Genomic DNA, 14478 nt, shown 5'->3' on the forward strand with positions numbered 1-14478 from the left:
GTTAACAAAAAGTTTACCGATAAAACTTTATTAGTAAAAACAACTAAAACCTATAAACAACAATTTAAATTTAATATTAAGAATATAATCAAACTTTTCATAATTTAAAATTAAGAAATTAACACAAATCATAAATTAAGATATAAAAGTAAAAAGAACAAAGAATATACATGTTTGTTTCTCTATCACTTGAGAGAAAGTGTGAGTATGTAAAGAAAACCTGAACCAATTATTGTAGAAGAGAACAAATGAGTACAAAGTTTGATATTATGAATTGGGTTAATTTGTCTGTCAATTTCTAATGCAGAATTCATGAATTTACGTATGTATGTGAGAAGTTTTTATTAATTTTTTTGAAGTTAATGAAAAAAGCTTAAACAAAATGAAAAAATAATAATGAAGAAAGAATGCGTATCTATGTGTCATGGAATTTAGTATTCACATATTGGAGTAAACTTCACTTCAAAAAGGATATATATATATATATATATATGGTAGAGTTTCATTTAATATAGAATTTAAATCCTATTGGAATTAAGATTTCTATTAAGGTGTTTGTTGCTATCTCATAAATCCCATAAAAATGGAAAAAAAAAAAAAAAAAAGGTTATACGGATAAAAGGAAAAAAGAAAATTTTTTTGTGGACAAAAGGAAACGTTGATACAGAAGTTTTTATTTTTACTTTTCCTTTAGAAACAAACACATATACACAAGAGAGAGGAAAAAGAGTTCTAATACAAAGCACACCACAACTCCACTCAAAAGCCATTGTAACTTTTTTAATATAGAAAGAGTTCTAATACTTTTTATTTTTATGAGAAGAAAGAGAAGGTGTTTACTTTAAACTCAAATGCTTATTACATTATTTACATTTTTTTTTTTTTTTTACTTTATCAAAAAATTTTTTGGTAAATCAATATGAACAAATAACTTGTTATCTTCTATTTTTTTTATGGAATATGAACCAATAACATTGCTTTTTTTTTTTTTTTTTTTTTTGGTGTATCTTTGGACTCCATTGAGTAAAAGATTGTGGGGATAATCGTGTTCAATTGATTATGTGTTTTCACACATTGCCCCTTGCATGTTTTCATGCCCTAGATGCACACTTTTGCATATGATGCACACACACACACACCCTTTGACATGTTGAGTGAATAGTGCAATGATTCTATCATGATGTGATGTTTAGCATCTTCACATGTCAATTTGCTTTTGAATTACTCTTTAAATTCCAGTTTTTAGGGTTTTATTCAAAGTTTATGTTTTGGTACTAACTTGGTGCTAATCAAGTTTGTTGCCATTTGTTTAATTTTCATCTTGCTCTTTGTTATTACATGATCTTTGCTTGAAGATGTCTCCCTTCAAAAAGTCAGTTGTTAAAGGAGGTAGCAGTAAGGGAAAAGAACCAATAATTGATCTCAGTAGCTTCTCCCCTAAGTTGAAGAAGACACGATCTTCGACTGGAGTTTATGACGACACTCGTTTCAGATCATATGCCACATATCAAGCATATCTAAATCACTTCAAGGTGCCCCATGTTGATTGAAAGGGTTGTTGAGCAAGCGTCTCTTCTCGATATGAACATTCCAAAATGGTTTGCCTCTAAAGATTGGAACTACCTTCTGTCTAATCTTGAAGATCCTTATGAAGAGCTGGTGAAGGAATTTTATGCAAATGTCATCTTCGATGGGATGAGCTAAGATGTTGGGTAAGAGGAAAGGACTTCCACTGTCACACCTTCCTATCTTCCTATCATTCTGAACATCAACCGACTAATGTTTGTCAACCATTGGTGTATGATGAGTTAGAATCGAATTTGAAATACTTCAGACGCTTCATTGTGTTGGCCATCTTGTGCACTGTGCAGTAATAGTGTACCAGACCTGCAGCCAAAAAAAAAAAAAAAAAAAACAGCATGCTCTCTGTTCATTGCACCATTACTGGGAAGGATACAAAGAAGTGGCTAGTGCCACATCACGGCCTCAAAGACATAATGGCTGACACTTTGTCATTTTTAATTCAAAAATCAAAAGTTTTCTTCTTTCCCAATGCAAGTCACGTGAAGGGGCTTTGGAAACTTAAAAAAGAATTCAAAACAAACACAGCACAAACAGAGAGAAGGTGAGAAACTCAGAAACTACAGTGAAAGAAGAAAGAGAAGGAGGAGAAAAAGAAGAAAGGAGAAGAATAGAAGCAGGAGACGAAGATGAAGGTCGTGACTGGCGATTTGTGCTGGATTGCTAACTTGCTGCTTCAACTTCGCGTAGCCCCCACTTTGTCATCTTCTTTTTCTCTTTTTTTTTTTTTTTTTTTTTTTTTCTATCACAAATCTTTTGGTTCTAAATCTGAAAAAAAGTCCAAAGTTCATGTCCGCTAAATTTTTAATTTCAGCCGATATTTGCTGAAAAAAAAGAACCGTGAGAGCCGTTCATGGTTTTAAGAACCGTGAGGTTTAACCACGGCAAAGAAGAAGGGTTTACGATTAACTGAGTCGGATCATACGGTCTGGTCCGGATTTCAAAACTATAATTTCAAATCCTGTCGTATCTATTAGTTGGAATATCTCTTGTCCATCTTCTCCGGCTAAAACTTATAACCAAATAATAATAATAAATTAATAATAACAATTTCCCTGAAAGTAAATTAAAAAAAAAAAGCAGAAAAAGGAAAAAAAAAAAATCATAGATTGAGATAAAAAGTAGAACTATATATAGATATGTGAATGGACTTACAAGAGGACTGAAGCCGGAGACAGCAGCGAGAGAGATAGCAATGGCAGTGCTAGAGAGAGAGAGCTTACTAAGGTGACCAACCATCATAATTGATATAATTTGCAGAAAATACTGTGACAAATTCACAGCCACCATAGGTCCTGCTAAGTACCCTATTCTCTTGGCCTCTTGAACAAACTGATCACCATGACTCCATCCACATGTTGTTATGCTTAAACTTAAACAACAACCCTCTCTTTTCTCTTCTCTCTCTTTTGTTAACAAGCTCTTCTCCATCTCTCTTTTGTGACCCGTGTCTCACTCACAGATCAGTTTCCCTCACACTCACACTTTGACACACCTTATCGTCTGGAAACATATGATGAGGAGGAAGAGACTTATTCTACTTGATAACAGGTTTTGGGCCTTTTGGCCTTTATATACGTGTTACAATCATGCATGTTTGTTTTTAATTTTTCTCTAAATCCATTCGTCCTCTTCTCAAAAATAAATAAATAAATCCATACATCTTATTCGGCTACGACTCTTTCTTGGGGGTTAAGTTTTTTTTTTTTTTTTTGATGTGATTGGAGGTTAAGTTGAAGAATAAATCAAACTCCAAGAAAAATGGTGCCCTTTTTATTTTTTGGTTCTAATAGATCTTCTATTACCACAAATTTTATGTAACAATTTTGGAGTGATTGACTATATGAACTTAATTGTTTTTTACTGTTCAAATTTTATGTCACAATTTTGAAGTGTTCAATCACTTTTAGGTGGACTTATTACTGTTTTTCACAACTCACAAATATTGGAAATGTTTCAAAGTTATTGCATGGAACATCTCTATTGACCAAATTAGTGCTTAGTGTGGTAGGTGAGAATTAAATCCACAAAACCCACTATTCGGTGATATCCATTTCCAGCCTTCTCTTATCTATTTACTCTGCTAAAAATCTGCCCTTTCCATCTCTGTATCAAGACTTCCGCAATAACATATTAATATCATTTAATCTCAATAACTATCCAAGACAAATATAAGGAAAAGTGTCATTATGGTTATGTTTAAGTAGAAAACGTCAACTCAAGTCGCTCCTCTTTACATATTTTTTGTTCATAAAAAAATATGAGGAAAAGTGTTTTGATTCCTATCATGACATATTCTTGGTGATGTGCAAACCTGTGCAACGTCTTTCCTTAATTTTCTCATATGCGATCCTATATATACAAAAGCAATGGTTCACTTGAGGTAGCCAAAAATTTACAAAGGATTATACTTCTGTGATTCTGTCTCTCTATTTGTTTTCTCAACTTATTTTGGGCATCAATATGAATTCAAAGCTTGGGTTTGTGAGTGCATGCAACCGATTGAATCTTGGGAGATGATTTGTTGGAGCCCAGTTTTGCACCAAGGATAAATTGTATCTAGTGGGGCGAAATCACTTCTTAGGATAGTGGATTGAGTTCCACATCTCAGCTCTATCAATCATCAATAAATTTCCTCTCATCTCTCAAACTTAATCTATTGGTTTTGTTAATGAGTCTCATATTTTTCCAACACCAAAAAGTCAACCATACCTAAGTCATAACAAGAGTTGTGGCACAAAAATTGTCCACAACTTTCTCCTCTTTTCTATTGTGCTTGACTGCTTGTATGTACGTGTGTTTTATTCCGAGTTGGCCCTTTTGTTTTTCAATATTTTATATATGTATAAATATACGCACACGCACTTAACTCAATGTATGTTTTGGACCTGCCACATGAAATTTTATTTTGTCAAATCTTACCAGATAAGTTTGAAAAGGCCTTAGCTAGTTCAAATAGATTTTTCTTGATTTACATCATTAATATTCTTTGTGTTTTCATAGGATCCAAATTGCAAGCTAATAAACAAATAAAACAAAAGAGTTTGCACACGGCACGCTCTTATGTTTTCTGTTTTTTTTTTAAAGATTTGTTGGATGTTGTTCCATGTGCACCGAACTTGAGTAAATTATGTTCCTCTCCTACTAATCAAAGTAAGAAAAGGTAAAAGAAGAAAAATTTGCTTGTGTAAGGCGCACACAAACACAACATTCACGAGATTGCTGAAATTTTTTTATGATAGTTATAACAGGATTTATAATGATCATTAGCATATATATGACCCTATTATTTTGTCTACACACATGATAAATTTCCACAGAAAAAAGAAAAAAAGAAAAAAGATAAGAATATTTATATTTATTTTAATGGAAAACTTATGTGAAGATAGTTTTTCAAATTTTCCTATTTTTGGCAGTATAAGAAAATGGATTAGAGAAAAACTATCTCTTAGCTTCCTTATTTATCTTCTTAAAAAAAAAAAAAAACTTCCTTATTTAGCTTGATATGAGATATTGTTTTCCACTAAAATTTTCTGAAAAACATCTCTATCTCACACATATCTAAATAAGAAAAACAACTCTATTTCACGCAAAGCTAAATAAATGAAGTAAAGAGAAAATTTTCTAAATTTTTTAGAAAAGGCTAATATTGAAACAAAAATTGCTAATGCTAATGATTCCTTTTATGTTGTGATTGACTATATTATATTATTTATAGGGCGATGCTAAATATTTTTATAAACTTTTTATGAAAAAGGAAAAAAGAAACAGCTTGCTTAAAAAAAAAAAAAAGCTTTTTATATTTTCTATGAGAGTGGTATTAAAACTTTCGTAAAACAATTTATTAACAAATACTTTAAAGACACCTATTTACACTCAAATATGGAATATACCCCCATAATTTACAAAATAGTCAATAGGCTCCGCATATATGATATATCTCATCAATTACCAAGAAAATCATTACTAATTTGCTATTTTTTAATTATTTATTTTTATCATAGAGTTTTAATATAAGGTGTCCGCTTTGGATGATTGTGCTCATTATTATGATTAGACCAAAACATTAATCAGTTTTTGCCTTTAGGTGTTTTGGTGTAGACAGAAATTGAACTTCAGATCTTTTAAAAATTAGAAACTTTACCAGTTTAGTTAACTGGAATCTACTATTAATTTGCTAAGTTTTTTTTTTTTTTTTGGGGGGAGGGGTAATTAATTTGCTAGTTGGCACTGTGTTGAACTGAAAGCACTTTAATTGACATAAGACAGCACTCATTATCACATGTTAAGACTCATTATCACATGACGTAAAGAGTTTTTCTAGAAGGCAATCATATAATATTGACATGTTAAGAGCACTAAAGTCTAAAGGTACTTTTATCCAAAAAAAAAAAAAAAAAGAAAAAAAAGAAGAAGAAGAGAGTCTAAAGGCACTAGCATGCATGTTACTACTTACTACTTACTAGTACTACATATTTTATCCGTCTATGACAGGACATCGACCTAACCCAATAATTTACAAAACAGACAATTTTGTCTGCGTGGTGCAGAAGGGCCATTGTTTATATATTTTCTATAAGTTGTCTTACCAGTATCAGTGAGAGTGTACAATTTAGTTTATATGGCCAGTGGGAGGACAAGCATCCCAAGAATTCAAACCAGGAAAGGTACCACTCGAGCCAAACATTTGAAGAGATGACAATCCCATTTTCATAAATCGAATAGATAACTCCATCTGTTTAGGCTGAAAATTGATCTTGCTTGTGCATTGAACAATAACCTAAATATACTGCATTTAATTATGGATAAACTAATCTTGCTTGATTGTTGTTGCTGCCTTGGCAAATGGGTTGAATCTGATGAGTTTTGAGTACCATTCGAGCCAAACATATTTGAGGAGATGAAAATCCCAATTTCATAAACAGAATAGATAAGTTTATTCCCTTTCGCATGACAGTCCCAAGTCCCATGTAATAGAATATTTGTTAGAAAAGTAATAATTTGAGAGGAAACGAACTTAAATGTTGTATTTATAAAACTTCAACTATGGAAGTGTCAATTCTTCAAACGATTGGAGAGAGATATCNTTAGTCTGATGATAAAGAGTTATCAGTAAGAGTAGACATCATAGGTTGAAATTTTCTATAAAAAAAAATGATAGAAGAATTCCTAAATTCATGATTTTTCCACATTGATTTATTTAAAAAAGACCATTGGATTTCCAATACAACATTTTTTTTTCTTTTTCTAATTTCTTCTATTACAACTTATGTAATAAACATATGAAAATCAATTCCTCAAAATCCTCTGCTTGCTCACATTAATCCATTTGTTGAAGATCTTTAACAATCCTCTATCTTGCCTTGCTTGCAATATCAAGGCAACCCAGTAGAAGGTCTATCTTATACAGGTATTACATGAGTTTTATGACTCTAAAATATTTAAAATCTCATGACTCATGTTGTCTTAATATATTGATAATAGGGAATTTGATATAAACAAAACTACACTGCCATAACAGGTTCTGTACATATTCTGTTACAGTCATGTTGTCATATTTGAACCATGAAATTCATCTCTTTCCATCTCAATGACAACATTGTCCTTGTACCATTTACTAGGATAGATGAAAACCAATAATGGTTATAAATTGAACATAAAGAACAATAATTGATGAACTTGTAAGTATTTAAGTTTGTGGGATCCGCTGTTAGGATTTGTTGTAAAAATATTTTAAAAATGTTGTAGACATATCATTTCTCTTATTTAAGAGCTGAGAGTATCACGTCACTATATTTTTTGTACACTTAATAATTTTTTTGTAATTGGGATCACTATAAGGCGTTCATGTATCCTACTACAAGCCCCCCCCCCCCCCCCCCTCTCCCAAAAAAAAATTCATACCAAACAAAAGGGTTACAGCTACAGTACAATGTGAGTTTGACTTTGATACCTAGCTCAGCAGAATGGAATCGAGAGTACATTTGTTTAGGCAGAAAATCCATCTTGCTTGTGCATTGAACATGAGCTAAATATATTGCAAAGTGGAAAACTAATCTTGCTTGATTGTTGTAGCTTTGGAAAATAGGTTGGATCCGATAAGTTTGAGTTTGAGTTTAATTTGATTGAGTAAAGGTTAAAAACTTATTAAACCAAAATGGGTTATTATTTCTATGACCTTTACCAGGGCTTTGACTGGTCAATCTAATGTTACCCATATTTTTCTTCAAGTACAAAAATAAATAAAAATTAACACACTTTCTAACATTTTTTTTATCCGTATATAATAAAAGAAAAAAAAAAAACATAAATCCTTAAGTTTATAGTCTAGTAATTAATTTTTATAGTCTACACTCTAAAGTTTTTTTTTTTTTTTTTTTTTTTGAGAAAGAGTCTACACTCTACGGTTGGTCCAATAAATTCACCTTTCTTTTTATTTTATGCAGATTTGGACGGATTAATCAGTCCGGTTCCCTTCCTAAAAAAAAAAAAAAAACCGGTCAGGTTCCAATTTTATTATTATTGAGCCCCAATTTTATTATTGGCCCAATAATGGTTTTTTTAATTTTTATTTTTTTGAGAAGAGGTGTGGCCTGATTTGGACATAACATATTCATAATAACTCTAACATAATGCACAATGTCAGCAATATAATTATGAGGTCAAAGATGAAAGATTACAACATAACAAGGAAAAAAAATGATGGCTTTAAATGTGGGAGTTGAACGTTGTTGTTATTCACGTCAAAACTCAAGGCTTCACTGTTATTCGAATAATTCTGCTAGATGTTGACTCTTAGACAACCATTGATAAATTTGAAAAAACTACTCCAAAATAATAGAGGCCAATTGAAGTTTGTAGGAAGCTCAATGACAGAGATTGGTTATTAATAACTCATATCCAAAGAGAAGTAATTGGAATGCTGGTTTGCCTGCAATTTTGAAAATTTGCTCATGCCAAGGCAGACAGGTAAGTGTCACTTGTTTTTATATTAAACACCTTGACTGTTGATTTTATGCCCTATGTTATAAAGGAAAAATTATCTTATGAGATCGACTTATGAAGCACTCTCTCACAATATATGGTTCCATCCAATGTGAAAACAGTTCTCACTAAGCCAGTAATGAGAAACATTCTCGTAGTGTAAAGGTCTTTTCTTGACTATATTTTTTATTCCAAACAGCTAGAATTGTGTTATTAACTATGGCAATATCAATCTGGAAACACAACAGTGACAACACAAGGCTTCAAATCTAAAATTTCCAATGTGCAACTAATTATATTATATTTGGACATGGGCGGCGCTAGATGTATTTTAGGGGATTCATTTACCCCCTGAATTTTTATTAAAAAAATATTATATATAAATATATAATAATAATAATAATAATAATAATTTTTTTACTTGTTTAATTACTCATCTCCATAGCAATTGCAAACTTATTATATTTTAAGAGAAATTATAAGGTCCTCACGGTGGATAAATAATGTAGTCCACTATTCTAGTAAAAAACTCCCACTTGTTAAAAATCGTAGAGTTTTAAATAAAAACTGAATACTGACTCAACAATTTTAAATAGGTGGGAGTTTTTTACTAGAATGATGGACAAATAACGTGATCTACCATGAGGACAGTATAATTTCTCATATTTTAGAGAACACCTTAGACACTATAATAAATTTATAATTTTTTTTGAACATTTAAGGTACATAGCTAAAAAACCTGACTACATTGGTTTGGTCAACCTGCGCAACAATGAACATAATTTGAAAATTACAAACAGATTAATTCATGAGCTCATTGAAAAGATAAACATAGAAACAAAAACCTTGCCTGATGCAGGTTTTGGTGCCTAAGCTTCTACCCAAAAAATGAAAAAAGACGAGAAGTTGCACGTTTTGAAAACTGCCTAGCTTGTTTTGAAGAAAAATTGTTACTCTAATCTACCATGAAGTGCCAAGAGGATTGGATTCTAGGTTTGTAAATAGTAATCTTTAATTGCAGTTGAAATCCATATAATCTATAGAGAAAGGATTAGTATTTGTGAACCAAATTTTTATTTTAATCTTTTTACGAGGGACAGTTTATTAATTTAGCTACAGACAGAGTTCCTACATGTTTTGGCAAGGAAAATATTTTTCCATATGGTTATGCCAATCCCATATAGATTCCTCTAGAATGTAAACCAAATTCAAGGATGTCACTGCCACCATTAAAAGAGGGGGAAAAAAGAAAGGAAGAAGAACAAAAACAAAGAAAAAAAAAAAGGTCGATAAGCTCATTCATATAATCAATGTTCCTCCTTATTCCTTACAAGTTACAACAGTAATAATAACATTATTTAGCCCATCAAAATTCTCTGCTCATTCTCATTATTATCTTGTGGAAGTTTCCCCTCAAATATCCTCTCCCTTGCATCGCTTGCCTGAAATATAACACAACAGAAATAACCCCTTAATAAGTAACACTATGGGTAGAACTAATCAAAAATCTTAAAGAATTCGGCACTCTAAAACATTGTAATTGTGATTGACTATCATTATGAGGTTCAGAGTGATATTGTCCTTCATCCCATTTGGTTGAAGAAGTGCTCTGCCTAATTGCGAAATAGAGGCAATCCAATCCTACCAAGAGATGGAAGAAAGGAATGACTTTGGGAATTTGATAACCATTTAGGGCCATCAAGGTTATTAGAAACCTCAAGAGTTCCTAAGGTAACTCCACTATAGAGTTCTTAAAATTCAAATCATTCTTTCTTTAATAAATAGTTTAGATTTTGCTTCATTTATTTAAATGATGATGACCTAATGACATAACAAAAAATTTAACCATTCATTTAATCATGAATGATTAATATTTTAATAAATCCATGGTGGATTTGCATTAAAAATTCTAACTCATTGAACAATCTAAATTTTTTTTCTCTTTTCCTTCTTCCAATTTCTTGGCAACCATGTAGAGCAAATGGGAAACATACGCTAGACTAAGATCAAAAGCATCAAGATATAAGGGTAGAGGATAGACCTGTTTTTTCCAATTTATGCAACTTGTTATAATAGAGAGCATAACTGTCTGAACAAAAGCACCAGTTTGTATTCCAATCCATAGGCCCCTTCCTCTTAAATTTGTCATGAAACCCAGAACCGCAGCAACTGGAATTCCACAAAGATAGAATGCCCCCAAGTTGACATAAGCCCCTACATGTTGCCACCCACATCCTCTAGCAACACCTGAGTTAACAAACACTAGACAGAACTCAGCAAAAACTTACATTTTTAGCAGACAACACTAATTGGCAAAAGAGAGAAAATTTTGACCTGAGAGTACCCCTTGTATGCTGTCCAGTATAATTGACAAAGAAACCAGGGGAGCCATGGTTGTCACATAGTCCACAACTTCCTTCTCATTGCTAAAAGTGTAACCAAAAACACTCCGGCTTGCAAGAAGGACTGTGCTTACTATACTTGTCTCTGTGATTGCAAGAAACAACACAGCAAAGACAGCCACACGAGCAGTTTGTGGGTTCCCTGCTCCTAATTCATTTGAAATTCTAGTACTAAATAAAAAGAAATTAGCATACATTATTAGAGATATGCAATTTCAACCGTTATAAACACTAGTAATATTCATAATATATAGATGTCTTTGAATATATGTATACATAGTTTTGATTGATCAAACCTTGCTGCAGCACCAAGTCCATACGGTATTGTATAGAGTGTTGCAATCGTATTGAGACTGCAAAAAAAGTTGACAATAAAATAGAACAATCAGATTTTTTTTTAGGAATGGAAAATCTCATTAATTTGTAGAAGATCCATAGTGTTCTTGTTATGAAATTCTACAAGAAAACTTACCACACAGAAAGAACTGAAGTTTCAAGTTGCGGATTAGGTAAAAGACCAGACAACAGTATAAGAAGCTCAAAAGACCACCACTCGAGGCTGCAATCATCAACAAAAATAATAATAATAATAATATTAAAGATAAACATACAAACTCTTTTCTTTACAATTGGAGTAAATGAAAACAATTACCAAACCATTATAGCAGAAGGGATGGCAAAGCGGAAAAACTCCCCAATTCCTTGGAACAGCTCCTTAGAAATTGGAACAAGGGTTTTTTTGCAGGCAGAAGAGTACTTCACATATAATCCAAGCAGAATCACATTTAACCAATATGAAATTCCCATAGCTAAAGCTGCTCCAAGGTTTCCCAGTCCAGACTTGAATACTAAAACCCAACATAGTGGTATGTGAAAACATAGAATTACAAAAGAGCTTATAAGCATTGGCTTGACTAGACTTTGTGTCTGAAGGTATCTAACGAGTGGTTGAAGTGTCGCATAAGCAAAGAGTGCAGGAACAAGCCACATTGTGAATTTCCCAGCTTCATGTGAAATTAGAGGGTCTTGGCCTATCAAACTTAGTAACTTTCCCATGTTCATCCATAGCAAACACAGAGGAAGACAGACAAGGTTCAGAGAAAATATAGCAGTGTAAGTTTGAATTCCAATTTTTTGATATTGCTGAGCACCATAAGCTTGCCCACATAGAGTTTCTAGCGCACTGGCCATTCCTAACTGTTTACCACATACAAAATAGAAAATCCAGTTAATTATTTGAAATAGATATGTTCAAAGTCTTTCATCTCAGTAACTAGGTCCACAAATTTAATGTTTTTTGGCCTTTAGAACATTTAAATCATCCAATATATATTTTTGTAAGTGCATGACTCCACCCATATCTTCTAGTAGCTCTGGCTTATTGAAAATCATACATGTGACTGCCATTTGATTTTTTTCTCTTTTCTTGTTTTGACAGTGTGTCACTGCCATTCTGTGAGACTAATTATTAAATTTCATCCAAATCTTGACAAATGCTTTTCTGCTCTAGTATTCATAAATGTTATCCAAATCACAAGTTGAGCAATGTTAGTCCAATCCATTATGACAACAAGCTGATCATTACATAAATCACACAAACATTGAAAGAACAATCGAAACTTTTAGACATGTTTAGTGATTCATTAACAAAACATGGAAGTGGTTTAGTTTACTGAACTGTTATGGATCTGGTACCCAAAGATAAAACATTGTAAGGCTACCGAAGTCACCATTCCCTCATCTGACATCTCCAATTACCCTTAGTCCCGGTTAAGTTGAAAAGTAATCAATTTCCCACCCGGCATGACCTGCCTTGCCCCGAAGAGGTAATCACAAAAACTCAAATTGCAGTGAGTTCAAATCACTTAAAATGAATCGAGAATCTTGTCACAATGGTAATCACAAAAACTCAGAAAGAAACAAGTTTCATGTTTTTCCAAGGTGAGCTTAAAAATATCAAGTACTAAATATTACAGAAAAAAAAAAAAAAAAAAAACAGAGGTTGAACAAGAATTAATCCAAAGTATGCATGGAAGAAAACAAACTAAATGTTGCATTTGGGATTTTTTTTTTAGTTGTTTTTATTAATAAAAGTTGGTTAAAAAGTGAGACTTTAAAACTGTATATAAGGAAAGAAGAATATGTATATAAAAGCAAAGTAGATAAAAACAAAGACTTACAAGAAGACTGAAGCCAGTGACTCCAGAAAGAGAGGTGGCTATAGCAGCGCTAGAGAGAGCAAGTTCACCCAGATGACCCACCATCATTAATGAAATGACCTGCAACATGTACTGTGATAGAGTCACGGCCACCATAGGACCAGCCAAGAATCCCAACCTCTTGAGCTCCCCAGTGAAAGTAACCCATGTCAGAGATGGAGTTTCTGGTTTTCTTTTCTCTTCTTTGATCCCTTTTGCTAATAAACTCTCTTCCATGTCTTTCTCTCTGTCTCTTAGCTGCCTCAGTAGCTCAAACGTGGAATATGAGAGGTCCAAGGAAAAAAGAGAGAAGGAGAGAGTCCTGTACTCTTTGATATTTTCAGGGCCATGTATGGTATATATCCGCGGAAATACCGCTGGGAACAAAGACCAGTTCTAATTTTTGTGTAATTTTCTTTATTTGTTAATATTTTAATACTACATTTTTATGAAAAATATAAAAAATTAAAAAAAAATAGTTATTTTTTTCTTTTCTCCTAAAAAGTTTTTATAAATAATTCTTAATCCAATACTCTTAGGACATCGATTAACTTTTACCTTAAAAAAAATCTCGTCCAACCCCTTACCTACCAACGAGTCATGGTAATTTTACTTCTGCCAAAAAGATTTTTTTTTTTACAATATTCCAATATTATAGCCCACCACAATCTCTAATTTAATATTTTTTTAATAATGTGTCATGTTAATTTAGAAATGTTATAAAATTATTGTGACTTTTTGTTGACTCAATGGCATTACTCATAAGTCATAACACTATTAATATGTATTATTAACATGACTCATTAATGAGCCAGAGGAAAATAACTTCAAACTACTTTGAAGCTAAAAATTTCCTTACTCTTATAGTTGGCTTACAAAATTTTAATTANACTATTTTGCACTTATGCACATACATTTGTTCATTAATAAGACTGTTAATCAAAATAAACTTGATGACCTACATTTAGAAATTCATACTTCAACCATATGTTCTCCACTTGTTAGGGCTAGCTTTATTTCTCCTCTCCTTAATATGGCTTGAAGATAGATATAAGTACAAAAGTTTGTAGCCACTTGATCTTGACCATCTTAAGTAGCTAGATCATAGGATTGTTTATAGAGGGAAGACATGGATTACATGGTTCGGCCTACGTTCACATAAGAAAGTCTTTAACAATTATATTTTTACTACACTAAGTACAGTTTTATAATGAACTCAATGTGAAATATCATATTTATAGGATACTAAACTAGGGAGTTAATCTCATACCGATGGCTATAGCGATTTAACCAGTGGAACGATATATTTCAGT

The 14478-nt window shown here is 32.2% G+C and overlaps 2 protein-coding genes across 3 annotated transcripts in view; both read right to left on the bottom strand.

Moving 5' to 3' along the window:
- Nucleotides 1-3149, bottom strand: part of LOC112004678 (protein DETOXIFICATION 12) — a 28334-nt gene extending 25185 nt beyond the window's left edge. Inside the window, exon 1 of one of the 2 annotated variants that reach the window (XM_065773714.1) lies at nt 2737-3149. In XM_065773714.1, the coding sequence (XP_065629786.1) occupies nt 2737-3012 (276 nt within the window). In that variant the 5' untranslated portion in view covers nt 3013-3149. The remainder of the gene's footprint in view (nt 1-2736) is intronic. The other variant, XM_065773716.1, reaches the window with a different exon arrangement.
- Nucleotides 3150-9840: 6691 nt separating this feature from the next.
- On the bottom strand, nt 9841-13507 carry LOC112004670 (protein DETOXIFICATION 12). The gene is made up of 7 exons (XM_024036908.2): nt 13148-13507; nt 11620-12164; nt 11440-11526; nt 11264-11320; nt 10900-11138; nt 10607-10812; nt 9841-10007 (listed from the first exon to the last, which is right to left on the bottom strand). Exons 1-7 carry the CDS (start codon nt 13400-13402, stop codon nt 9924-9926), a joined length of 1473 nt encoding a protein of 490 aa, XP_023892676.1. The 5' UTR covers nt 13403-13507; the 3' UTR covers nt 9841-9923.
- Between the last annotated feature and the right edge of the window lie 971 nt (nt 13508-14478).

Source organism: Quercus suber, unplaced genomic scaffold (genome assembly GCF_002906115.3).
Source record: "Quercus suber isolate HL8 unplaced genomic scaffold, Cork oak 2.0 scaffold_79, whole genome shotgun sequence".
Lineage (NCBI taxonomy): Eukaryota > Viridiplantae > Streptophyta > Magnoliopsida > Fagales > Fagaceae > Quercus > Quercus suber.

Coding starts and splice junctions, on each gene's coding strand:
- LOC112004670 (XM_024036908.2), bottom strand. CDS start 13,402: ATGGAAGAGAGTTTATTAGCAAAAGGGATCAAAGAAGAGAAAAGAAAA. Junction 11,527..11,619: donor CCTTCTGCTATAATGGTTTG/GTAATTGTTTTC, acceptor TGATGATTGCAG/CCTCGAGTGGTGGTCTTTTG. Junction 11,139..11,263: donor GGACTTGGTGCTGCAGCAAG/GTTTGATCAATC, acceptor CTTTTTATTTAG/TACTAGAATTTCAAATGAAT.